The sequence below is a fragment of the Manacus candei genome, unplaced genomic scaffold, assembly GCF_025592945.1.
Source record: "Manacus candei isolate 608988 ecotype Guabito, Panama unplaced genomic scaffold, ASM2559294v1 h1tg000060l, whole genome shotgun sequence".
Classification (NCBI taxonomy): domain Eukaryota; kingdom Metazoa; phylum Chordata; class Aves; order Passeriformes; family Pipridae; genus Manacus; species Manacus candei.
Window position 1 is genome coordinate 11,466,663 of NW_026138108.1, and position 25,834 is coordinate 11,492,496.

At 43.8% G+C, this 25,834-nt stretch overlaps 1 protein-coding gene across 5 annotated transcripts in view; it reads left to right on the plus strand.

Moving 5' to 3' along the window:
- TEAD1 (TEA domain transcription factor 1) overlaps positions 1-25,834 on the plus strand; it is a 158,606-nt gene that overhangs the window by 115,877 nt on the left and 16,895 nt on the right. For 3 of the 5 annotated variants that reach the window (XM_051803839.1, XM_051803841.1, XM_051803842.1), the window contains 5 exons: positions 8,708-8,842; positions 9,037-9,083; positions 9,930-9,991; positions 11,938-12,062; positions 23,783-23,956. In XM_051803839.1, coding sequence (XP_051659799.1) covers positions 8,708-8,842; positions 9,037-9,083; positions 9,930-9,991; positions 11,938-12,062; positions 23,783-23,956 — 543 coding nt within the window. Of the gene's footprint in view, positions 1-7,159; positions 7,512-8,707; positions 8,843-9,036; positions 9,084-9,929; positions 9,992-11,937; positions 12,063-23,782; positions 23,957-25,834 lie in introns of those variants that run through there. The other 2 variants (XM_051803844.1, XM_051803843.1) reach the window with 2 other exon arrangements.

A 25,834-nucleotide genomic window follows, 5' to 3' on the forward strand; every position in this document is an offset into this window, starting at 1 on the left:
TATGTTTGCTTAATCTGACATGATGAATTGTACATGTCCCTATTTCCCATGCTTTCAATAAAATATATTCTAAGGCTAAAAAGAAACTCTTGGAAATGTTTAATAGGGGTTTCTTGAATTGCTTGTTTTTTCAAGTTTTCCAACAGAGATCTTTGAGACCTGTTTTGTTTTCACACTATTTAAAAGTGGAAGAGGGGGTTTTACAGTTTTTGCCATTGATTTTTTTCTTCTTTTTTTTTTTTTTAATAAAAAGCAAAGGAACTTGTAAATCTTTTACTTCCCTTCTTTTTTTTTTTCCCTTTTTTTTTTTTTTTCTTTCTGTGGGTTTGGGTGGTTTTTTTTTTTTCCCCCCTCCTTCGCCCGGATGAGAACAAATCACGTTTTTGTTCTAGCTGAAAAGCAAAATGTTTCAGAAAGTAATTTCACAGCACTGAGCGGTGAGCACTGCAGATGCTTACCCCCATCCTTGAACTGCAGCGTGTAAATAACAGCCTGGCTTTGTAACAGGCCTCCTTGACAGAAGCACTGGGTTTTTCGTCCGCAGTGGGCAGCATGCTGGCAAGCTTGTCTGGCTGTTGGTGGCTGGCTTTTTAGCTGCACTGGCTGAGCAGTTGGGGTTCGTAAAGAACAAACTAAGACAACTTAAACGTACTGCTTTTTAACCGAGGGTGCAATAATACAGAGATATGTAGCATTTTAAGCCTCAAATTGTCAAGCCTTGATGCCTAAAATTAAGTGCGTTAAATAGGTGGCCTTGCTTTCAGAGGTGCCAAGCACCAGCAGCTCTTGGAGTTTTAGAGGGCTGGTGAGAGCTGCAAAAATCAGGAAGCCCACTTAGGTGCCAAATACAGGCCTAGGAGCTGAACACAAATATTGGATTTACTGCTCTAAAATATTTCCCTTTCTGAAAGACCAAAATAGCTTAAAGTATGAAGACACTTATAAAGCAAAAAACATTTTAAGTACTGCACCTGCTGTCTAATATTTATTGAAGCTTTCCAAAGAAGAAAGAATTAGCCAAACCCTAAGAATATTTGAGCCCCCTATCTTAGATGACATATGCAGTAAATAGAGATCTGGAGGGAATTTTCGTTTCAAGGAGTTGCCTGAAGAAGGAAAGATCTGTTTGGACAACAAAATATTTTGTAAGGGCTCCAGACCTTGCTGCCCTTTCTCACCTGTCCATGGGCTGCAGCTCCCCCAGTGTTGAGTAGAAAGTGGGGGAGCTGCCATTTTACTGCTAGGAACTGATGGCTTCAGGAAGATTCCCTGCATCCATGCCCCGACACTCTGCAGGGACATTTGCTTCTACTCTCTGCGGCACCATGGTGGGGACAGAGTGCACACCGGTGACAAAGGTTTGCTGGCCCCTGGCCTTGCTGTCCTCCTGCATCACTGATGGCAAAAGCTACCCCAAGCCCTTCCCCAGCAGGTCTTGCTGGCTGATGGGTCCAGGCTGCTTGTCCTACCCCTGCTCCCAGGATTAGCTCCCTCAGGAACCCTGACACAGCCTTGGTTACTCCTCCAGAGCCCCAAGCCTGAGGGGTGCTCAGGAATGAGTGAGGGAGCCAGGGTCTCCACACCTCCCTCATCTTTTCCTGGCCATTCTTGGTCCCAGCGAAGAAGGAGCCATGGCATGACACTTGCCCCCTTGCACAGATCCCTTCTGGAGAAGGGGCAGCCTCCCACAGAGCTTTTCCTCCCCACATGGAAGAGATGAAAGTTGCATGTAAGAAGGTGCCATAAGGGAGCTGCCTTATGAAGAAGAGAGCTCTTGCTCTTCCTCCTGGGGAGCTCCAGTTACTCCCTGCAAGTGGTAGAAGCTGCTGGTTTTGAACCTGAGGTGGAACCTTGCTCCTCCAGATATTTTGTTAGTGCTACCGCCCGTTTTTCATATTATTCCTGTATTGAACCGCCTGCATGGTTCAGTGTCACACAGAATCATGGACTGGCTGGGATCAGAAAGAGCCTCTGGAGATCATTTAGTCCAACTGCTCCTGCTAAAGCAGTTTCACATAGAGCAGGTTGCAGAGGACTTTGAAAACTGCCTGAGAAGGACATCACTGATGCAAAAGGAAGACAAGGTGAACGAACACGTTGCAGCACCTCTGAGTGCCGACTGTTTCAACAAGGACCATTTTGGCAGCAGCCTGGGCTACCCCATCAACCTTTTCAGGAAGATAATGGGCTCTTGCTCTCATGCAGCAGATGCTGCCCACATTTCCTGGCGAAGGAGTGACCAAGAGGAAGACAGAAAGTGCTCCTTTTTACACTAGTGACTTTTTACATGAGCACGTACAGGACAAAGGGAATGGATTCAGATTGAGAGTAGGTTTAGATTAGATATTAGGAAAAAATTCTTTCCTGTGAGGGTGGTGAGGCACTGGAACAGATTGCCCAGAGAAGCTGTGGCTGCCCCATCCCTGGAGTTGTTCAAGGCCAAGCTGGATGGGGCTCGGAGCAACCTGGTCTAATGGACCTGGTCCCAGCCCACAGCATAGGGGTTAGGACTAGATGATCTTTAAGGTCCCTTCCAACCCAAACCACTCTATGATTCTATGCTTCCTACCCAGGGCAACTCACCCTTTTAACAATGAGCTGGCACTTGCAATTACTCTGTAAAATCTGTGATCAGTGGCATCCAGGGTAGTAGTTACTACTTGAAAGAACCCTCACATGCATCTGATGTCAATTTTCTTTTAAGATGTGGCCGATCTGATCTGTCCCACTGACCTGGGCCTCTTAGTCCCATTGTTCCTGGCCTCTTAGCTTGATGAAGGGTAAATACAAATAACCCTCATTCCCCAGGTGCCAGCTGAGTTTATTTTATACCAAGAGATCTTACTGTCTTGCCTTGGTCTGAAACCTGCTCATGGCGAGGAGAGGATTTGGACAACTCTTCTTGTGTTTATCTTCTGCAAAAATCCAAAGGGATGGAAGGATTTCGGAGCTATCCCCACCTATGGCATTGGACAGACTCTTGCTGAAACTTACCTAACAGGTTGAAATCTCACCTGCTTGCCATAAAGTCTGCTTGGTCCAGCAGAGTCCCTTGTCTTTGATGAGAAGTGCCTGCAGTTGCTGTGGATGGATGGATCCTTATCCTGCAAGAGAGCAAAGTTGTACCCATGAATGCTATTGCTGCGTTTCAAGACCACCAGAAAAGAATGTCCCCTCAGCCCTTCCAGGGATGTCATATATTTTAAATTTTTTTTACAGCTGGAAAATACTCCTATTTTAGAGATTTTAATCTTAATTTACTGAGGTTATTAAAATCTTCCTGAAGTTAAGAGAAATTTAATCTCATGAAAACGGGAAGAGAGGCTGAGATAAAGTTGTCCTTGGAGGCAGATCTGAAAGGCGGCTCCTCTTCATGGCATTTCCTCTCACGCAGAGACTGGAGGAGGCAAAGCAGAATTTTTGCACTCTAATGCTGTATTTCCCTGTCAAATACACCAGTCCATAGTGTTAGGTTGCAGCATTTCCCACTTTTGCACTGACAGGGAGCCAAAGTCATCTCTGCCCATTCAGGAGAAAGGATGGATTGGACATTGTACATAAACAGAGTGTAAAGGTGCTCACAGCAGGATATACATCTATCTTAGGCTTTCATATCAGATATTTTTTTTCATAGTGCAAGATTAATTAGACAGAAACAAAAAGAAACATTAAAATGCCTACAGTTCACATGTATTACATGTTTAAAAATCCATTATTCTACATCCTGCATTGAGGGATAAAAAGAAAAATATTGTTGTCAATTATAAAATGCTAAAGATAGCTCTATACTTTTTAAATGAACAATGATAAAAGCCTTGAAAAATTCCCTTTGATGTGAATGGAGTCTTCAGCATTTTGAAATACAATAAGATGGATTAATTGCTACTCATTAGGCAGCAAGTTGGGACAGCTTTGAATGCGCATTCTCTTCTTGGCATTAGCTATTGCCTGGCTGAAATAGCCAGCTTTTGTATTTACTCCTGTCTTCTCTAATAATAAGCAAATTGGAGATCAGGGCTAGAAACACTGAAGTGCTCTCTATCTTTTGTCCAGAACAATTGTATATTGTCATGATTTGTTTATCTTTTTTGAGCTACAGCTAATTATTGCAAAGGTTATTTGAATCAATACGAGATCTGAGCAGAAATAACATCTGCAAAATTGCTTATTAGGAATCTATTTTATGTTAGTGTTACTGTAACATCCATTTTGTGAGCAAATTGTTGTTTCTTCTCTTATGTCTTTTTTTTTTCTTTACATGAAAAGTTTTGTATTTTACATATGGGTACAGGTTTTAGGGCTTCTTGAATTAATACTGTTCTATTGTGCTTACTTTTCCTCATACTGTCTTAGATTTTTTTTTTCTTCCAAAGTCATAGATAACATGGTATTCAAAGCCCCATTTATCATGCTAGGATAACAGGTTTTATTTTTTGCTCTAGAACTTGTTTGAACTGATTGATTGAATTATTCTTCTGTTTATGTTGGATTAAAAGAAAGTCAAGCACAAATCCTTTTGTGCTTGTCATGTAGAACTCTTGTTTCATGTGGGGCTTTTACAGATATTAAGATTTATAATTGGATGATACTGGGGAATTATTGTTATCTAATTTAACTATGTTTTTTGCATTCCAAAACTAATCAGTGAAAAGTAAACCTTAAGGGCCTGATTCATTAAAAGTTATAGTCTCCTTGCATTAGATTCTTAGAGCTTACATCTTTCAAAAACAAAGTGTGTGCAACTGCAGCCAGAAGCAATTGGCTAAAACAAGAGGCAGACCTTGATCTCCATTACAGAGATGATATTTTAGGGATTTAGTGGGACTAGAACAGTTTTCCACTGATTATACTCTAAATCCACCTTGGAACATTCATTACTAATTATTTAGCACAGTACAGGAGAAGACTTTTATAAGGGGAAGGGAAGGCAGGAGTCTGGGTGTGCAGCCTGTTGCTTTCTGTGTCATTCCTGGGCAGCAGCAATCCCATCTACCTCATAAATTACGTAGGGTCAAACCAGGTCAGGGCCAGATGGGACCTATCCAAGGAATACCTTAAGCTCCAGCAGTATTTAATGATTTAATAGGAGATACTGTCCCCCCAAGCCTCTGCTGAACTTCAGCACAGGACTGCAGCACACTGGGCCAAACTTCTATTTTACTGCATCAGTTTAAACCTCATTAACCTGAAAGAATTTCTTCCAGCTTTACACAGCAGCACAAGTGAGAGCAAACCCAACCCCCTTCTGTCTTGGACAAGATAGGAAATCAAAATCTTAACTATTTGCAGTCATTAAAAATCTCACAACGTTCCTGTTTAGAGTAGGGGTGTTAACCCATTTGTCCTGGCCAAATTCCAACCTGGGTAATTACTGTAATCTGCCTGTTTAAATTACCCCTGCCATTTTAATTGGATATATTACTTCTCTTGCTGCCTAAACTGTGATGTAATACCACTGTGTGTTGTTATTAATCAGTTACCAAGTTTCATCCCAGAAGCGGCCGCCGTGCAGTGATAGGTAGAAAGACTCATTCCCTCCTGGTTACAAGTGCTCTCCATTACAGCATAAAAAACCCCAACATCTACTTGTTTTTAAGTGGCAGACAAGCTAATATTGCAATCTAAATAAGCAGCTTTAAAATGTGGTTGTCTCATTTGTTTCTGAAGACTATGAAGCCTGCCCAGTTACACAAGCATGGTCCATCACCTTGCAGCTCTCCAAAATGTAGCTGAAGGTGCTCTTTTGCCAAGGGAAGTTGGGATCTCTTATATATTTGTATCTGACTTCGATTTCTTTCATGTTTGAATGTGAAAGTTACAGTTACTTTGAGAAAAACTGATCTTCCAACTGTGCAGAGATTCCTAAACCTACAAAAGATGAAACTTCCCATTGATGTTTGTTGGCCTGAGTCCATGTCCCGTGGAGCTGGCAGATTTGTCACCAGTGGGAAACTTTGTAGGAGTTGTTGAAACTCCTCAAAACTGGCCCAATTGCAAGGACTGTATTTCTGAGCTGTCATTCCAAATGTTTTTTTTTTCTTTCTCTCCATCCTCCTAATAATGCAATCGATCAAAAGAGGATGAAATGAATGGCCACCACAAAATGCAGAACATTCTAGGGTGAAAACCAGCAACTGGCAAAAAGGAACGCACATCCCATTTCACGTCATGAAAGAAAAAACCTCCCAGGAATGGACTTTTCTATCCCTTACAAAGCTTTTACTTTCAAATGCTTCTTTAGTTTAGACCCATCCAATAGTAAGGCCATTTTAGCAACAGAAGAGCATGAGTCTGGGAACTTGGCAGGAGCACAGGCACTGCCACCTTCATGTGGTGGCACTGGCACAGCTGGTGGCAGGGCAGGAGGCAGTGCAGGAGAGGAGCCTGTAGTGCCCACAGCACTTCTGGAAAATAACAAGGTAGTCACAAAAGCAGGGCTCACACAGTTTTGGAAGTTACTAGGACCCAGAGACACACACAAGGTATCCATCTCCTGTACATTTGGTTTTGTTATGATTCAGCAGGCTGTGTGTGAGACTTACATGGCTGGGCATTTCCAAACCAGCTCCCCTTACAAAAAAAAGGGGAGAAATGGATCAGGGAAGTCTGGTGGAGTTAGATCTCCAAATTGCTTAAGGACATCTCATTTTCATGATGGAGGGTCCGTCCTTACTGTACAAGAAGGTAGAGGGGTCTGGAGAGCTGCATGAATCTCAGGACACTGCCACCTCTTGACACCCACCAAAGCATTGTTTTAGCCCAGTGGCCTGCAGACATCCAAAGGCAGCCAGTAAAACATACCATGCACAAACCTCCCGTTCATACCCTCCCACCCTGGGGCAGGCAGAGGCGAGTGCCAGTAGCTGACAGAGCCAGGACTGACTTCCAGCTCTTAACCAGCAAGTTGGTTGTGGTTATATACGGGAAAGCTGCAAGCTGGAGAAACGGCTGAGCTTTGTCCAGACGCTGGTGGATGTCAGTGACGGGAGAGAAGCTGCCCTGAGCTCTGGGGAGGGGATCCCGAGGCTCAGACAGGTCGGAAGGTGGTGCCTGGGAGTGCAGTGCTGGCACAGGAGGCAGTGCAGCTAAGCCTACAGGTGTCAGAGCTTCTCAGGCATCCAAGGGCTGCCCTTCAGGCTCACATCCTTCGAGGTGCTCCACCTGCTGCTCTCCCGGGCTGTGTCCTGCAGGGGCTCCTCACACAGCTCAGGGAAACACACACATTCAGCAACAATCCCCCTCATTCAGCACCTGCAACTTCCTCACAGGGAGCTTTGGGTTATTTCTCCCCAGTGTTTTGCTGTTATTTTCTTAATCCTTTTTTTTTTCCCCACTTTTAATGAATCAGTCCCTAGGTAAAAATAATGCATTTGTTTAAAGCTTATATTTAATATTGAGCAAACTGCTCTTCCTTTGTCTCTTACTATTTTGTTCATATTTTGCTAAGAATCTGCTATTCTACACAAGCATTTTAATAAACTGTTTGTTGTTGTATCCAGGTAACAAGCATGGTAAGTATTTTGACTAAACCAAGTATTATGTACCTTAGCTGTGCTTGGCAGAATTTTTGGCTAGCTTTTCCTGTACTTTCAGCCTGTGCTGTTTCTAAAGGAGCTATTCAAAGGAAGAAACTGCTCACCTATAGTACTACTACATACAAGCTTTAGAGGGAGCATATGTGCAAAGTCATATATCATACATAAAAGCATGCATCTCTTGCCAGCATGCTTGCTACTTTGCTTGTAAAATAAAACCAGAAAAAAACCCAAAAAATACTTGCTTAATACTGCTTGTGTTCCTTCATTTTAAGTCACATACCTAAATATTAGTACTTATTAATACAGTACTTTTGAGTGAGGAACCCCACTTTACCTGATAGTAACAGTCTGTTGTTTACTTGTTTTGCCTGACCTAAGATATGCCCTTGGTTAACTCTGTTGCATTAAGAGGCTTTCCCTTTCTATTCTGTGATCATACATGATTGGCAGTGACTAGGACTCCAAGCGCTGCTCTAACACAAGTAACATCTCATCTTTTCCTAAACTCATTCCTGTGTGCTTGAAAACAGCAGGAATTTTATCGCTGATAGTTTTCTTTGGGAACACTGTACAATCAGTAAAATACCGCAACTGAAAATTTAAAATGTTACTTACATGTTTGTGATCTAAATTTTAAACTAGCTGTCGTAAAACCGAATCCAAAATGTCTCTGTACCTGTGAGCACGAAGGAAAATCTGTCACTGTTTGCGAGTCAGTCGCAGTTCCGTGCTCTCATTTTACAGTGTAATACGAAAGGCAAACTTCTCTTAGATCAAAATGATAGAGCTCAAATCTCAGTGCTCCCTGTCCTGCAGGCAGAGCTGAGCCTTAGCAGCGTGCCCTGTTTAGTCAAACCTGATTTAAAATCAGGAGAATTTGCCCAGATAAACAAGTGGGCAGTAGTTTGCTCTCCCAGAGCTTCCTGTATGTTGGCAGAGCAGACTGTGAGAATTCAGGTCTACCATGCATGTCTGAGAGGAGATTTTGCCTTGAGGTAGTTTGAGTGTTAGCCTCCGTGCTGTATATTTTTTTTTTCCTGCATGGTTTGCTATTTTTGCATTTTCTGTGTGGCTTTTTAAGTTTTTAGTTATGTGCTTGTAGCTGCAGTTATTTAACATCATTTGTTGTGCCAAATGTTTTAAGACTCCATGTAATTGTCATATTAAAGGATCAGACAGCAAAGGACAAAGCACTCCAGCACATGGCAGCAATGTCATCAGCTCAGATAGTCTCAGCTACTGCTATTCACAACAAGCTGGGCCTGCCAGGAATTCCCCGTCCTACATTTCCTGGGGCACCTGGGGTAAGTTGTTAGCCGAGTCCCAAAAAAATCCCTGTGTTCTCTAATAATGTTCAGTAGAAAACTAAGGTGGAATGAGTGGATTAATGCTTTCACTTATGTTTGCAAAAGGAATCATGCTTGTTCAAAAATATCCAAAACATATTTCTATCAAAGAGAACAACTGTGGGTCTGTTTGTTTGTTTTTCCTCTTTCAGTTTTGGCCGGGCATGATTCAAACGGGGCAGCCTGGATCCTCACAAGAGTAAGTCTGAAAATTAAAATATGCTTCTTTATCCAGTGCGAAACTGGCTTGTGCACTTTGCCAGAAGATATCAGGGAAGCAAGAACTTGCAAATTTTTTCCAAAAAGGAGGTAAAGGTAGTTGTAGAGAAAGAAAGAATCTTTACAGTGATGCGAACTCACATTCAGAGAATTGTAAGATGGGCACCCTCCTTTTTCTCCTGTTGCACCGTGAGATGCAATGATAATGCCAGGGAAGCAGCTAGTAACGTTTTTTGTCTGTGAATATGTTTCCAGTACAAATGCTTCCATCCACTTTTAAACATGTCAGCAGTGCTGGAGGCAAGGGGGACCTATTTTCCTGCACGAGGCCCATTAGTGGGGTTTCAGCACTGTGGTAGCAACAGCACCATATGGAGGAGGAGGCCTTATCCCCTCTGGCCAGTGTTACGTTTTCTGCCCTGCCGTGGTCTCTGGAGCAATGTTTTCCAGCCTTACTTTTCAGCTTCTGCTCACCTCATTCCACTAAGGTCCCTGAGAGTGTTTGTGCCTCTGTAGTTCAGTGTCCTCTGGATTTACTGGGAGTCAAAGCAGTCACCATCCATGGCTACTGTGACACTTGTGGAGGACGGGTCAGGTTTCCTGCTGCGTGACTCAGTGCAGATGAGCCCCTCGCTTTAAGGTGTAATCCTCATTCCACCCCCTCTCTATTATCTCTTTGCTGTCTGTCTGTTAAATATGCCATGCAAGGAAGAGAGATGTTTGTGGGTAAAGGTCATTACCCACTTATGTTGTTATACTATGTGACTCTACTGGAATTTACTGTGGATGGCATGGTGTATGATTTCTGTGTAACTCTTTATTCCAGCGTAAAGCCATTCGTTCAGCAGGCCTATCCTATACAGCCATCAGTCACAGCTCCCATTTCAGGTAATCCTTCCATTTATCCTCTCCCTTAAAAATACTTGAATTTTGTACTGAATGTGATGTGTTAATTTCTGACCCGGGCAGAGCCACTACTTCTGATCTCACATTCCCTCTAGCCAAACCAAACACCAATCCCAGTGTCCTATTATCTGATTATGTCTTAGAGAAAATCATTGAGTTTGGTTTTTTTTTTAGGTAGGAAGCACCAATACATGTGCAAGGAGTTGTGATACACGATAGCCAGTCAGCATTCCATACTGTAGGAATTATTGTAAAAAATTAGTAATAGGATGCATGTTTCTTTTTTAATGGCTATTTGACAAGAATACACCTTAGTTCATTTTAAACTGAGCCTAAAAACCCTTCCAAAGTCATATATGTTTAGCCTTAAGTATGAAACATCTCTATGTATCTGCTTGTTTATAACTCTTGCCCTCCTGAAGGCCCTGCTTTGCCTCGTACCACTTTAAAAAGTACCTAATGTTTAGTCTGACTTCTGTTGCTCAAATCGATCAAGCCCTTCCCATGGCTACTTCCCTGCTCCTTTTCCCAAGTCAGTGTCATGTCTAATTGCAGGAAAGATCATTATTTCTTTGCAGATGAGATCTCATTTTACATCTCCCTTGCCAAATGTCACCAACTTTCTGTCTCTGTGCTGCAGTTTTTTGACTCTTACCCAGTTTTTTATGATTTTCTAACATGCTATTTAATGCTTAAAACTACAGGTATCTTTCTGCATTCATGATTATGTCCTTTTTCCTGATATTCCTAATTTATAACATTATTTTCTAAGGCAATGTATGGTCTTCTTGTATTCTTTAAAGTTTTCTCTGAGAATAGGATTATTAGTATTTCCAAATCAGTCAAAACTGGTGCATGAGTTTTTGCTTCATTAGAATCCTCTTCATGTCTAACTAGTCCAGTTCATAATTCCCTGTTTTGTACAAGCCTCTCACCTTCACTGCCTAAATTTGAGGGTTGGGATCAGGTACCACACTCCCATTATGGGATATGGGCACATGCTACCTGTGGCCTCTCCCTGGTTCTCAACCTAGTTCAGGATTATCTTTGTTCTCTTACCTTTGGTCCCTCTCCTCTGCCTTCCTTGTGCTCATGTCTCTCCCAAGATGAGTTTTGCCTTTGAGCTGCTGCCTTTCCCTCTTCCTTTGCTGTTTTCTTTCCTTCTCATCTAATTTTCTACAATGAGGACCAAAAGATAGCATTTATTCCGTCTCTTGAGGTGAATTAGAGATGCTGGTTAACATCCCTTCTCTATCTAGATCATGCCATTCTCTCTTTATTATCAATTTTAAAATCTTTTTCTTTTTAGGGTATGATTCAGCTCTCTACAGTAATTATTTATTATTAGCTGTAATATAATGCTGCCTAAAAGCTCCAAAAGAAGTCAAGACCCAATGTGCAAATACGTACTAAGAGACAGTCCCTGCCTTGGAAAGCTTGTACTTCAAATAGGAGAGGGGAATTGAGAGTGGCAGAAGAAATAGGCAAAAAGGGAGGTGATTTACTTGTAACATGTGGCACATTAGGAGCCAGAAATGCAGGCCAGTCCTCTTGACTCACAAGGCAGTAATATCTCCTGTGAGTCTTGATGCCAGTTTCCAAGGAAGGGTCGGTCAGCTGTAAGCCTAGGTGAAGTCTCTATAAATCTCTATAATCTAGTATATAATTTAAACAAAAATTCTAGGGTAAGTTACAGCCCAAAGGAAACAAAGTAGTAGATCTTTTCATTATTAGCTTGCTGGATTGGAACCTCTATTTCTACATGTTGTTCTGAGATTTTCCAATTTTGGCTCATTTTGATTTAATTATTTGCTAAAATTAATATAAATATCCAAGGGCTACACGCATAATTCCCAATTATATTTAACTGAGAAAATATAAACTGAGAAATTGTCAACTTCTTCATGAAAATGGTTCCTTTATTTCAGGATTTGAGCCTACATCAGCTCCAGCTCCCTCAGTCCCTGCGTGGCAGGGCCGATCAATTGGTACGACCAAGCTCAGGCTGGTGGAGTTTTCGGCTTTCCTTGAGCAGCAGAGGGATCCTGAATCAGTAAGTGTTGCCCTCGTGTCCGCTGATCTCCAGCTGTGCTCCTTTGCTCCCCACCCTGTGAGGATGCTTTCCAGGGTTAAGTCTGATGGAATACACCCGGTGTTTCTGCATTTGCTGCTGCTCAGTGTAATATTCCTTTCACTGCAGGACTGTATTTTCCTTTCTTGCCCTCTTTTTCCCTGTTTGCAGCAGTGAGAGGCCTCTGTGAAAGCAGGCAGGGTTCGCTGTGGCGCTTGTCTCACTGCTGACCTAGTTTAGCAGGTGTACCAAATTGCATGGTGTTCTTGGCAAGAATTCAGTACTCGAACTCCTAAGTTAAAGCCTAATCTATTTCCCAACAGAAACAAAACTAAGGACTTGCATAGAAAGTGTGCATATTGGATTTTTTTTTTTAATTTTTTTTGAGGAAGTTTTTCATTTTGTTTCAATTTTTAGTCTGCACACTATACCTGCAAGAGTAGTTTTATGAAGTTGGCTGTAATGTTGCATTTGCTCCAGTAGGGCTTGAACCTTGATATTAATCTTCATATATTTACCAAGAACATTTGTTAGTAACCTAGCACTGTCTCTACTGCATTCACAAATAAATCAAAAGAACTTCTTTCAGCTCAAACCTGAGAATTTTTGCCGAGATAACTTCAGAAAAGCAAATACTGTCATGAACGTGTGATGCAGACAGGCCATGCTTGTTCAAATTCCTGGTAAAATACAGTAGCTTGGAGCAAAGAGAAGCTGTCATTTTCTCTTTATAATTCAGCACTGGAAACCATAGCATTTATGGGCTCTGGCCAGGGGTATTATCCAGGGTGTGTTTACCCTGCATAATGGGGATTGGAGACATAGCCCAGAAACCTTACAACAGAGGAATGCTCCTGGCAGAGAAATATCCCAGTGAAAATACACTGTATCTCAGCTATTCATACGCTAAATGCGTGGCAGTGTTGTTTTGCTAAATGTCACATTTTGCCCAGTTGAATTAACTTGGAGGTGGAGGAAATGTTTGGCAGCAGGTACGGTTATCTCGTCACGTACCTGACTGTTAGGTATTGCACGGTTTCCCTGGAATCCCCTTGCCTTCCCCTGGCCCTGACTCCCATGGTCTCATGGCAATCCTGGCTCTGGTGGGCTAAAGCTCCATCTTAGTCTCCTCCAGACTAATCCAGAACACCTTCTCCATCCCACACCCCGAGTTCATCCAGACAGAAGTTTATATTTCTGACGCAGAAACACAACATCCAGGTTTTCTCATCAGTCAGCCTTATCAATATGCAGCTTTCGGAGTCCTTGGCTCGCTGACCCCGTGTAACATGTCCTGCTGATTTATGGGCTCTACCATATCCAGACTGCTGCACTCCAGGATGTGTGTGTGTGCCTCGGGAAAACAGGATGTTGCCGTGTAATGCTCAGCGTTACTGTGCTCTGTGTGAATGAAGTGGCATTTCAGTGCAGTTTGAGTTACTGTTTTGCCAGTGTACCACCCAATTATCCCTTTTCCATAGGTTTTATAACACAAAACTGTATGCAAAACCTGTGGGCTTACATGATCTAGAGCCTCCTGTGTATCTTCGGGGCTTTACGTAGAGAGAGTAAACAGGAGTTCAGCAACTGAGCAGCTTCTGTGTCTTTCTCCCTATGAAAACTCCCCCTCAGACCAAGCACACTCATAGATCACATGTGGCCCGTCACATCACTGGTGTCTGCGGCGTGGAACCAGCTGAGTGACGTGAACGTATTTGCAACACGACTGACAGACCAAAAGGGAGAAGTGTGCCGCTCTGCCGGGGTGGGAAGGCCCGGAGCTGGCTGGGCTCACACACGGTGTGTGGGCCGGCAGCCCGGGGACATGAGGGGGCTCCCATTTCTCGGGCAGGTGCAGGCTCTGGGGAATGCGACACATCCACTGGCATTGCAGGGAAAGAGCGGAGGCCTGAAGAGAAACACGGTTACCCAGGACGGCCCCACAAATACCGTAAAGCCTTTTTTTTTTTTTGGAGTAAACTAATATTATTTGGAATTCCTGAGGGTGCAGAGGCCCACTGGAGCTTGTCCCAGCTTGCAAGAACACTGCTGAGAAACCCACCTTTTAAATGCAGAGTGTTTATGTGCAAGGTTTAGGAGACAAGCAAGAGCATCAAACTACCCGGACTTGTTTTTAAAAAGACAGTTACTCCTGTGCTGTAACACTGCAAAAATTGGACACAAAGAAAAGTCAATTCCCAGTTTAGATCATTCTTAACACCCATGCTGCAAGTGCAGTGGGGCAGCACTGTGTGAGGGCTGTGTGGGAACAGCTTGGACTATGCAGGTGGGTGCCGTGGGGAGCCAAGGGATGAGCCCCCATGGGCACTGTGTCACCATCACTGCCTGGGAAAGGGGAGTCAGGAGAAGGGGAAGTGTCGTTTGGATCAAATTAAGTAAATCTGATTCTTTGGCACTTAAACAAAGGCCTGGAAGAAAACCCCAAGGCAGTGTGACCAGTTCCCAGGGCAAAGGCAGTAGGATATTTGCTGGAGGGCACTGGGCAGAGGCACTGGTGCACGACTGTTTGCAGGGTCAGCTCTGTGCCTTCTGCCTGCCTTACCCATGTCCAAGGCACAGACTTTTCCAACAAGCATTAAAAGTGTTCCTTGGAGGTGAGAGCAAACCCCCAGCCTCATTTAGTGCCCTTGCAGTGTCTGCAGTTTTGCACATCTTTGTGTTGGTGAGACATTTTATTGCAGATGTTTCATTACTTTTTAAATAACAAAATCAAGGCAGGTGAGATGTGTATTTGCACAATGTGCATATGAAGTCGTGTAGGCATGTGCTGTGGTTGCAGCGTCTCCTTTGTGCCTTTGCTGACCTTAGAAATTAATATATGTATGTGCTGCTACACAAGAGCCATGTAAGAGTTCTCTTGTATCTTCTGAAAAAAAAACCCCAGTCATATGTTCATTACACTGACTTTTTAAAGAAAATGACATAAAGTATTATTTTGGTCAAATGTGCTTCCAACATTTTATCAAAAAAAGGTGATCCTACGTCCTTCTCTCCTCCAACCCAAAGTCGTAGTAGTGGGGGCAAATAGAGCAATTCCACCTTAACATGTAACCTGAAAGTTTATTGAAAAAAGCTTATTTGACATGGCACCTGGGGCCAGGACTCGATGATCCTGGGAGGCCCCTTGCAGTCTGTATTCCTGTACAGCAATTAGAAATTTAGGTTTGTCTGCCTGTGGTGACTCCCAGAGACTACAGTGGGGCTGTGCATGGGCACAAAGGTCCACCCACAGGGAATTCATTGTAGGAGTGGGGCCTTAAACATATTTGGGGTTCTTCCAATGGCAATTGGTGATTAAAAGTACAAAAGCCCCTCAATGTCAGGCAGTTATTTTGGTTTAGAGTGGGCATTCTGTTGAGTCCAAAATCTGCTCCATAGAGTCCTGTCGCTTGTGGGGGGCTGTTGACTTTTTTCCCTTATCTAGCCACAGAATTGTTCCATTTATAAAAGAAAAAAATTACAGAAAGGAAACAATAAGCAACCCTCACTGTAACTCTGCATGGCAGAAGACAGTCTGGCAGATATAAGATGGCAGAGTTGCGAAATACTGGAATAGTGACTCTGCAGTTAAGGATGGGTAAAATTGCCCCTCCTTTTACATGAAAATCGATTCAGTTTACAAATGTCAACTTGTATTTTCCTTTTGTGGCATTTTGTGCTGGAGTACGATTCCTGAGTGGTGCATAGAAGTTACCCTTGTAGGTCCAATCATCAGCATTTCAGTTACCTTTAGTTGTTGCCTGCCCTATATAACTATATTCTCAACAGATGAAGCAGTTTATGTGCCCATCTGTTGCTTCCAAGACAGGTTTTTCTTAATGGGGGCTTTCCATTTTTGCTGTAGTGGTTCTGTGGTTCTGCCTAAACCAAGTAATTTGTTCTCTACCAAATATAAACTGAGCATGCTAGCTGATTAGAAAGGATCTAAGCAATTGACTGGTACACAAGTAGATATAAAATTCAAAGACTATAACACTGAAATGAGAATAATTATAATTATTTTATATATACATATATATATATTCAAGCTTGATTTTCAATCAGAGAAAAAAGCCCTACCACCAACCAACAAAAAAAAAGCCCTTTCTTCTCTTCCTTTTCGAGGTTTCTCACTCTTGCTGTCACATTAATTTCGATTGTGAGCACTTCAGAAAACTTTATATTTAAAGTATCTATATAGGGCTATAAAGAACATGTCTGATGGGCATTTTTATTATTAGTCTGCCTATCCAAACTGTCAGGTCGTGTTAGGTCCAAATTTCAAAATGTATTTTAAAAAGTGGTGAAGAAATAAAATATTCTTTATGTTTTAATTCAGGTTTTATTGTTGTTGTAAAAGGACTTTGTGAGCCCAGGGAGAATTGTGCCTGAGAACCAGAAAGGGAAAGCAATTGCTCAAGGGGCCATAAAAACAGCCTGCCATCATTAGCCAAATGCAGTAAAATTCGCCAAAGTTAATCAAACCACCTAAGTGATGAAAAATAAATGAGATCTTTTCAAAAGAAACCCTCCATCCTTGAACAATATCCATTGTTACCAGCATTGTTTATCCTTTCTCTACTCCCTGTAAACAGTTTAAAAAGCAGTTCAGCATTTCAGTCATAAGGAAGTCCTTGGTTTAGCATCTCTGTGATGTGAGAGGACAAGAAATCAAACCCACATTAAGATGAATGTCTTGGAGAGACAGACTCGGGATTTGAGGTCATTTCAATCTGAAATCAGACGTAGTTTTACTGAGCTCAAGGGTCATTTATTTTGCAGTGCTGAAGAGCTACATGCTGGCCCTGGGACGTGAATGTCATACTCTGTAAAATGTTCATTTTCAAGTGTCTATGGTTAGAAGTACCAAGAAATCACTTTAAAGGGGTCCAGCAGACTTCCCATCCAGCAGCTTTCCCCAGGATCCCATGGAGATGTGATGGGAGTCCTGGGCCAGCTTCCCCAGCCCAGTTGTAGGGCCAGGACATGGACTTTTCAGGGAGGGGTCTGGGGTCAGAATGCAGTTAAGTGGGGAGGGAGACTGAGCATCATTTGTTGTTTGGCCCAAGGGTGGAAAGACTGCAGGGGCCTGGCTGTGCTCTCACTGCTGCCTTCCTGCACACTCTCTCCCTTTTCTCAAAACCCACCACTGCTGCTGGAAATTTCCCAGCAAAAATAAAAGTACAGCTTTTGCATAGCTGAGGAGGAGCAGTGGCAGCAATGGGGGCTCCCTCAGTGAGTCCCCATGCTGCCACTGCCCAGCCCTGTGGGATCCCAGCTCGGTGCCCAAAGTATCCAGAGTGGTGTTACACAGGGCACTGGGACTGCCCAGAGAGCCATGACATCAGGGAGGAGGGACAGAGCGAGTTGTGGGGTAGCTGGAGCAGAGCCCACACACACAGCTCCTGTGATGAACCTAGGAGAGCCATAAAATCAGGGGGGTCATCACAGTGGGGAGGTGTCTGCCTCCCACGGCCCAGCACAGTGTGGTGCTATTCCTGTTGGGAGGAGGAGCAGGAGCTGCTGGGTTGGGCTGGCACTGGCAGTGTGGTGGGCTGTGGCTCCTCATGCCCTGCTGAGCCCCAAGGGTTTTGCTTCTGGCTGTGCCTCTGCCCCACGTCTTTCCAGCTCGTCCCACTGCAGCTCCCCCACCCCTACACCCGCCCCAAAACCCGCTCAGCCCGGCTGCAAAGTCGGGCTCTCAGGAGTTGGGAAACGTCTCCGTGTGCCTTCTCCAAAGCAGTAGATAATGATGTGCTCACGTGTTTATTTGTTCCTGCTGCATTCAGTGTAGATGTAGATGGCCCTTCTTTGATAAGCAACTATTCAGTAGTTTGTTTTCTGCCGTTGTTGAAATGCGTGGCCCCGTGCCCTGCTGGCTGTGCACTGTCTAACCTCCCCTCCAAACGGAATTAGTAATTCCCTCCATTTGCATTTCACAGATGTGCTGGTGCAGCCTTTCTAGATGAAGGAGCATTATTACTCACGATTGACAAACCAAGAAGTTCAGGTGCAAAAGAATGAATGGGACGCTGATTTTGAGGGTCCCCTTTGATTTTTCACGAGCCTGATTTTGCAGAATACTTAGCGTTATTGAGAGCTTCCTATAGTCAGGCATAATTTTCCCATCTGAGCACTCAGCACTTCTGGAACTGGGACCACAGGGTCCCAAACCAGACAGGCCAGAACTGAAGGATGCATCTTCACTGTTACAGGAAAGCTGATGAAAACGTTGTGTGAGCACCTTGCCCAGCCAGCAAGTCCCAGTTTCATGCCAGGACTCCTGTGGCAGTAGCTGGGAAATGCTGGGCAACATTAAGGTGTCAGGGCTGGGAACTCCCCTCCCCAGTCACCTGCCTCTCCATTTCTGCAGCCACAAAGTAGCCAAAGATCTCCCTTTAATTCACATTTCTGACTCAATCTCTGTTCAGATCTAAGCAGGAGTCTGAATGTGTGGAAGTCCATGAAAGACTAGGCTGACCATGCAGTTGTATTGTGGCGTACTAGCTCAGAAAGTTCAATTAACATTTCACATGAAAGTGTTAAAAACCTTAACAACGGGAGTTGGTACAGATTCCAGTTATAGCATTAAAATGTCATGTTTATAACTCCCAATCTGCTTCACTGGAGGATAACAGCAACAGGAATTAAATATTCAGTTACTAGTGTTTTGGTAGAAATAAGAAAACTTGTTGGCAGACCAAGTGATTTTCTTACATCAGCAGGAAATTAAAGAGTGTCAGATTTACGAGATACAGCAAGGCAGCTGAGCTGAGGCTGGGCAGGGTGCAGGTTAGAGCTGCATGCAGACTGCTGATATGCCAGGGATTGGTTTTCAGATTGGTTTTCAGCCACGTGGCTCCTTTTCCCCCCCAGAAGCACAGTTGCTGCACAGTCAGAGGTACATTTTTAAAAGATGTACTCCAATCTGTGGAGGTACAGAGAGAATCACTGCACAGTGCCAGGCAGTGCTGTTTGCTCTCATTTCAGCAAGAGCTCAGGCTGTTCCACCTGCCTTCCGCTGACCTGTCACTCTGGGCTCATCCTTGTGACCTCCAGTAGGGAATATATCCGGTCCAAAGAGAACCAAGAGGCTGTCCCTCTGTGTCAGGGGGAGAGAAGACCTGCAGCAGAGCCTTCTTAATGTACTTCTTCTCTGGGTAGTGGAGTTTCTTTGGGCACAGAAGACTACGATCCATTCAAGTTGCCAGCCTGTCCCAGTGGTATTTTCTCACAGGGATTTGTTGCTCCAAGTAATGATACAGATGGCCTTGTTGTGCTAGCAATTTGCAAGAACCCGCTGATCCCACGAAGCAGCCCAGCTGACAGGGTGGTATTATGAAGCTGTGCAGTGCAGACAAGGTGGTGGGGGGCTGCAGCCTCCTCATCCTGCTCCTTCATCCCATGGGTGCACAAGGTCCAGCATCCCACCAGCTCAGTCCCGTTGCCAGGAAAGGGGAGTTTGCAGGGGAGCTCACACCCATGTGGGGGTGACTCCCGGGTGTGAGAAGTGAGATTTGGGAGGGTTAAATCATGGCTGTGGTTCTGGGTGCAGCACCCTTGCAGTCAGATGCTGTGTCCACGAGCAAGGTCACCCCCTCAGAAACAGCTGGTCTCTCTCAGGCCACCTCCCTGCATCCACATCACCCAGCCTCAGCAGGGAGCCATCACCCCCTGTGTGCTGACCCATGTGGTTGTGCAGCCCCATTGGACAGGAGCAGCAGCTCTCCTGCCCCAGGAACATGTGAGGGTTGACTTCACTGCCGTCTGCATCTTGGCCACTGCCGTTTAATAAAAACCTTGGTCCTATACAGGCTTGTCAAGCCTTGGTGTTAGTTCCACAGGTGTGGGAAAGCACAGGGATGCAGCAGAGAGATCTGTAACAATTTGCAAGCCTGCTTTTCATGGACCAAAAAGGCTGTTGCTTTAGACTGTAACTGCAAGATTGGTGAGGAGCTGTTACGAATATATATGCTGGCTGATAAAACAGATGTAGGTGGTTTGTCTTTGTTCTGCACCAGCTTAAATTCTTGCATCCCCTGCCATTGGCAATTTGTCTTGGTTCTTTTAAATTCCTAAGTGGATTATAATTTTTCTCGTGGTATTATTTGACAACAGTCATATTTCATGGCTTTACTGCATTCTTTGGATAGTTGGAATTTTTTTAAGGAAAGGAGCTCAGTAAGAGGCGGCCATCTCCAGGGCATGTCGTGTAATGCAGACATGGAAGAGAGAGCTGAAAATGTTCTTTGTGTTTTTGTGTAGTTTTTCTCCTCAGAAAATACAGGATTTGACCTATCATGGTCTACGGCATCTAAAGCACCTTATTGCCCTGATGCCAGATGCAAATCCTTTAAATGCAGTAGCATGAGTAAATTCTTCAGTCTGTTTTACTTCAATGACTCTGGAATACTCAGTCTAAAACAACGGTGAATTCTCAATATAATGAGTATGGTTTTAAGCTTTTCAGACATTAATGGGCTCAAAAATACAGGCATAAAACTTAGCTTATTTGCTTTTATCTGTGCATCAATTCCTGTCAGGGGGCATGTTTGTATAAAAACGATAGGGATCATTTCAGTATCGATTTACCGTGCTCCAAATATCACATTATTGTTTGTTAGTTCGTAGGAATATGCCATGTCTAATTAGGTTAGTAATGATTGTACTTAGCATAGGAATTGCAGCAACATAAGGAGACAGTAATCACACATTGCAATACCAAAATAAACATTTCTGTCCTAAGAATGTTGTCAGGTGATGTCATACCATCTGTCCCACTGTACCCCCTCAAAAATTTTGCTGCAGCAGCATCTGGTACTTTGGCGAGCTCTACAGACAACTGTGGTAGCTTTGCAGCTGCCTTTAACTTTCCTTTTGTATTTAAAGAGTATTAAGACTTCATGCTCCATGTCCCTATAAATATGTTTTCCTTTACTGAAGTTTGGATACTGAGCAATTTGTAGGTTTTCCTGGTTTGCAGAATAAGTTACAGTGTATGAATTGCCTTGGGAACTTGCAGTTGCCAAACTGTAAAATGCAGCTCCCCCCTTCCCCCTTCACTCCATAGCCACTTTTGGGCCCAGGAGAGAGACACCCTTTTGGGAAGGAAGACGCTTTCCTGGTCGCAGGAGAATCTGAGCCCTCAATTCTATAAAAATGTGGTTATTTGTACAACGTGGAACAACTCCAGCAGGAAAGACTGAGAGGAAACAACCCCAAAATAAATAATGACCCGGCCTCTAATGGTGGGGGTGGTTTTTCAAGCCCTTACTCTGAATGAGAGAGACCAGAGAGATGCTTGGGGGCATCTCACATCCCCAGGGAGAGCACAACTGCTGGGCATGCCTAGGCAGGCTGTGGGGGTGCTGGGAAGGGAAAGGCTTCAGTTTAATTTTTCTGAGTAGGCTGAAGTGCTTGTCTCTGCTGGGGAATTCTCATCATTCTCCTTGAAAAATGGAGATGTTTGCCTGAATGCAGATAGACTTCCATCAATAGCCTTGTTCAGGGACCCAGCCCATGCCCTGTCCTACTGCACTTCACCCCTGGTAGCTCAGGAAAGCAAGAGGAGCAGACTCCCTTTCTAGTGGTTCTGACAGTTCCAAGGTACATGGGGTACTGATACATTTTACTGAGATCTCAGTTTTTCAACAGTGAGCAAGACAATTAAGAAATGCTCAATATGACTTTTTAAGTTCTGTACTCGCAGCACTGCAAGCTGAATATGTGTCAAACCCCCAAAACTTGGAACCATGATGCTTTCCTCATATTACCTTGCATTTATTTGGCTTTTTTTGTTTTCTCATGTTAAAATCTCTCCTTAGTCCACTTTTGCCACTGCTGGCTGAAGTGACCTGCTAGAACTGACCAGGAGCACTGTTGTTGCCAACTAGTACAATGAACTCCTGTGTCCTGTTTAGTTTGCAAGCAAAACCAGTGCTGGGGGAGGATGTACTGGCACACTCTCCCCTATGAACATACATCCAGCTCCCAGTCACCTGCTATTTCTCTGCCATGCCTGTTCTCTTCAAGGGAGAAACAGCTTCTTCGGGTCAGCTCTGCCCCTTTGGGGCTCCACATGCACTGACTAAAAGCTGGGCACATTTTCCACTTGTGCACAGAGGAAGCTGGGATGGCATTCTCTGAAAGAGGCTGCAAGGGAAATCCATGGAATCAGTGATCTCAGATTTTGGCTTGCTTGTGCAAACACCTATTAATAGGATGTTACACTTCCCTTTTTCCTTCCACAAAATTAAAAAAGAAATACAACCCTGTAAAAAACCATGGACTGTATCTCATTTTTGGCATACACAGATGAGTGTTCTCTGGTTCTAAATTCAGATTTTACCGTGCTAGATGATTTTTTAATAGATTTCAATTTCATTTCCTAAGTGCAGAAATCTAGCCAGTCCATTTCCTTTTCCCCAGAGTTTTGGACATCTGCTAGAGAAGACTCTGCTCACACTGAAGGAAGGCTCTGAGTGGTTGTCCAATTCATTTAGATTTGTCATTTCAATTTGTTCATTCGGCAGGTACACTGTAAACAAAATGGCTTAAATGAGGTTTGCTCTGGGGTTTTAAATATTTTATTTGTGCTTAGCTTTTGGGAATTGCCCCTTATGTACAGCATCTGTTCAATGTGACAGGGTTTCTTGGTGTTTCTTGACTGCATATCAGCCTTCCTTTAACTGAGTTAGCGAAATGTTTTGTAATCTGCATAGTTTAAACCCTCAGTGTTCAATCCTGTCACTCTCGAGCTCCTTCACTCTGCACACTTGACCAAGGGAGGTGCTGATTGACTGGTGGAGGGTCTTCAGGGTTCATCCTTCCACTTTCATTTTGGTTGGAGAAATGGCAGCTCTTAAAGGACCATACTGGACTCCTTAGGAGGCTGCTGTTGACTTCACTGGGCCAAGGATTTCCCTCAGGCAGGAAAGGCATTGCCAAGGTGACTCCTGTGATTGTAATGAGGTGCGATGGGATGAAGTTTAGAAATGGGAAATTGAAGTTGAATGTATTTTGGCAGAGATGGTCATCTATGGAGCAAACTCCCAAGGGAAGGGGTAAGAGTTTGGCTCTTTAATATTACATAGGTCGAAATACTGGAGGACATACAATGAGGACCATGTCCATAAGAACAGCAACACAGAGTAACTGGCCTTCTTGTTGCTGTCATTCGGGAGTGAAAAGAAAATCCCTTTCATCTCTTTTAGTTGAGTGGCATTAGCATATGCTATAGATAGAGGTTTGGGGTTTTTTAATAGATAAACAGGAGGTGTGTACGTGTGGGCTCCGTGGCACAAGCAGAAATTCAGGCTCTGAGGTCACAGGACATTAAAAACCACTGTTTAAAGAGGCAGAAATAGGCTTTCCTCATGAGCATGTTCATTTTGTTATGCTCGGCGAAGCGCTCTTTATCACCGTGCTGCCCCTGGGTCTTTCAGTGTAAATTACCCCCCTGAAGACGGCCGTGCTTTGGGGTTTGCAGTAGGGACACAGGTTTTTTTGATGCTGACCCTTGTTCACAAGGGTCTGTGACACAATCAGTGAAGTTGTTCACGGAAATCATACTGCAGAAAATCACAGTCCCGGGAGTAATGTGTGAGTCATTTAATCCGTCAAAGAGCACACACACAGACCTCTGCCATAACAAACCTCTGTTCTTTTCCTGCAGCACTGATTTTCCTGTTTCTTTCTTGCAGTACAATAAACACCTCTTCGTACACATTGGACACGCTAACCATTCTTACAGTGACCCGTTGCTCGAGTCGGTGGACATTCGTCAGATTTATGACAAATTTCCTGAAAAGAAGGGCGGTCTAAAGGAACTGTTTGGGAAGGGGCCTCAGAACGCTTTCTTCCTCGTAAAATTCTGGGTGAGTAAGACACGACGTGGAGGACCTCTCTTGTCGAGGAGGCCTGGGTTTGGTGTTTAGTTTTGTGGAAGATTTTCCCGTTGTCGTGCATGAGGGCAAAGCTGTTTGCCCTTCAGGTGGGACACTGGCCCGGAGCCACTCTTGTTGACAGCTCCCCGCAAGCGTGTGCAGCAAAGGCAGATGTGCCTCCACTCTGCTTGACACAGCTGCTGGGCAGGAGCCAACAGGTACCAAGAGCCCCCGTTTGGAAATGGGGAACTGCCATCTAGTGGTCCAAGGAAAAGCGGGGAAGGCGTAGGAACGGGGCCTGCTTTTTTAGCATTTCAGATGTTCAACTCCGAACGCAAGTATCAGTCCTACCACCAGCCCACGCTTAAGCAAAGAGGACCAAGCAGGATTTGAACTGAGCCTGGAAGGATGCCAGGGGTTTTCTTAAACCTCTTATTTGTTTGTTTGCTACAGCTCATCTGCTTTCCCCTTGCCTTTTTGTTAGTCAGCCATGGGACTCTGCTCCAAAGCTTATATCTGTTCATGTCAGCTGTGAGAAAGAGTGAAAAAATAATACCAATGGAGGGCTGACATGTTGTATATTGATCTAGTTGTGATGAACTTCATTGATAGATCAGATTTTTCTTTGTGTATTTACAAAACTCAAGTTAGCGATACAGTCATAGAGTCATAAAATCATTTAGTTGGAAGAGGCCTCTAAGATCATTGAGTCCAATCAGTAGCCTAACATGGCCAAGTCCACCACTAAACTACTAAAAGTTTCACCCAAAAGGATCAGCAAATCTGTAGACTGAACCTTATGCTTATGCTGAAGCTTTTTCTACTCTAATTTGTTAGGGTATCTTTTTGTGGTATACTCCTTTTCATAGCAACAATTATCATCTAAGCATTTTAAATTTGTCTTTTAAAGCCTCAGTCAAAGGGACGTACTCAGGGTTTAATTGCAAGGTGGACAGGTTGAGGCTGAAACCAGAAAAGGTTGATCTGGAACCACTGCTTATGATCAGATTTCCTGGTGTTTATCCATGTGACTTGAAATACTCTGCACCTTGTAAATACCCCAGACTTCACATCTTTCCAAGAGTTTCTGTGGGACAAGATTTAGAACTGGAAACTGGACTGAGGGAGACTCTTTTCTCAAATCTGGGTGTAGAATGGCTAAACCAATGAGTAGGGGCTGTGCTGGACTGCAGAAGAAACCCGCTGAGGAATTCGTGGGACTTAAAACTGGGCATGGGAGCTGTAGACCAAGTATTTGAGGGCTGGCTGAGCAAAGAGGCCAGGACAAGGAGACAGCAGAGAAGTGGGAGCTGAAACGCATCAGGCATCAGTGACCTGGAACAGGCAGATGAGAATGTAGGGTCAAAAAGTGGGAGGCAGTGGGAAGAGAGAGCATTGGGATAACGATCCTGCAGGGAAACATAGGGATGAAGTCACACAGCAGAAACAGGTATGTAAGAGGTGGGAACAGGACAAGCATAAAGGCAGAAGAAATATGGCCACAGAGGAATAGAGCTTGGAGTGAAGGGTCTGTGACCAGTAAATACATTTCCTTGCAAAACTTTGGCTTGAACTGAGGGCCATCATCTCACCCATCCACCTTGCATGATAAATACTTGTGAAACCTGCTGGTAAAAACTGAATGTCACCTCACTTGCCTGTTCTCATTTCCCACAGAGAATGATAAGCCTCAGACTTTATACTAGATGTGGATGCAGCAGAGATTTGTGATATGGTAATTGATGTATTCTACTTTTTCTCCATCTGGAAACTGATTTTCAGGCATGCTGAATGCTCAAAGATTAGTATCTAAAACCAGTAGAGATCTTCTTTGGATCTTTATGTCTGTGTTGTACTCCTGACTTTGAC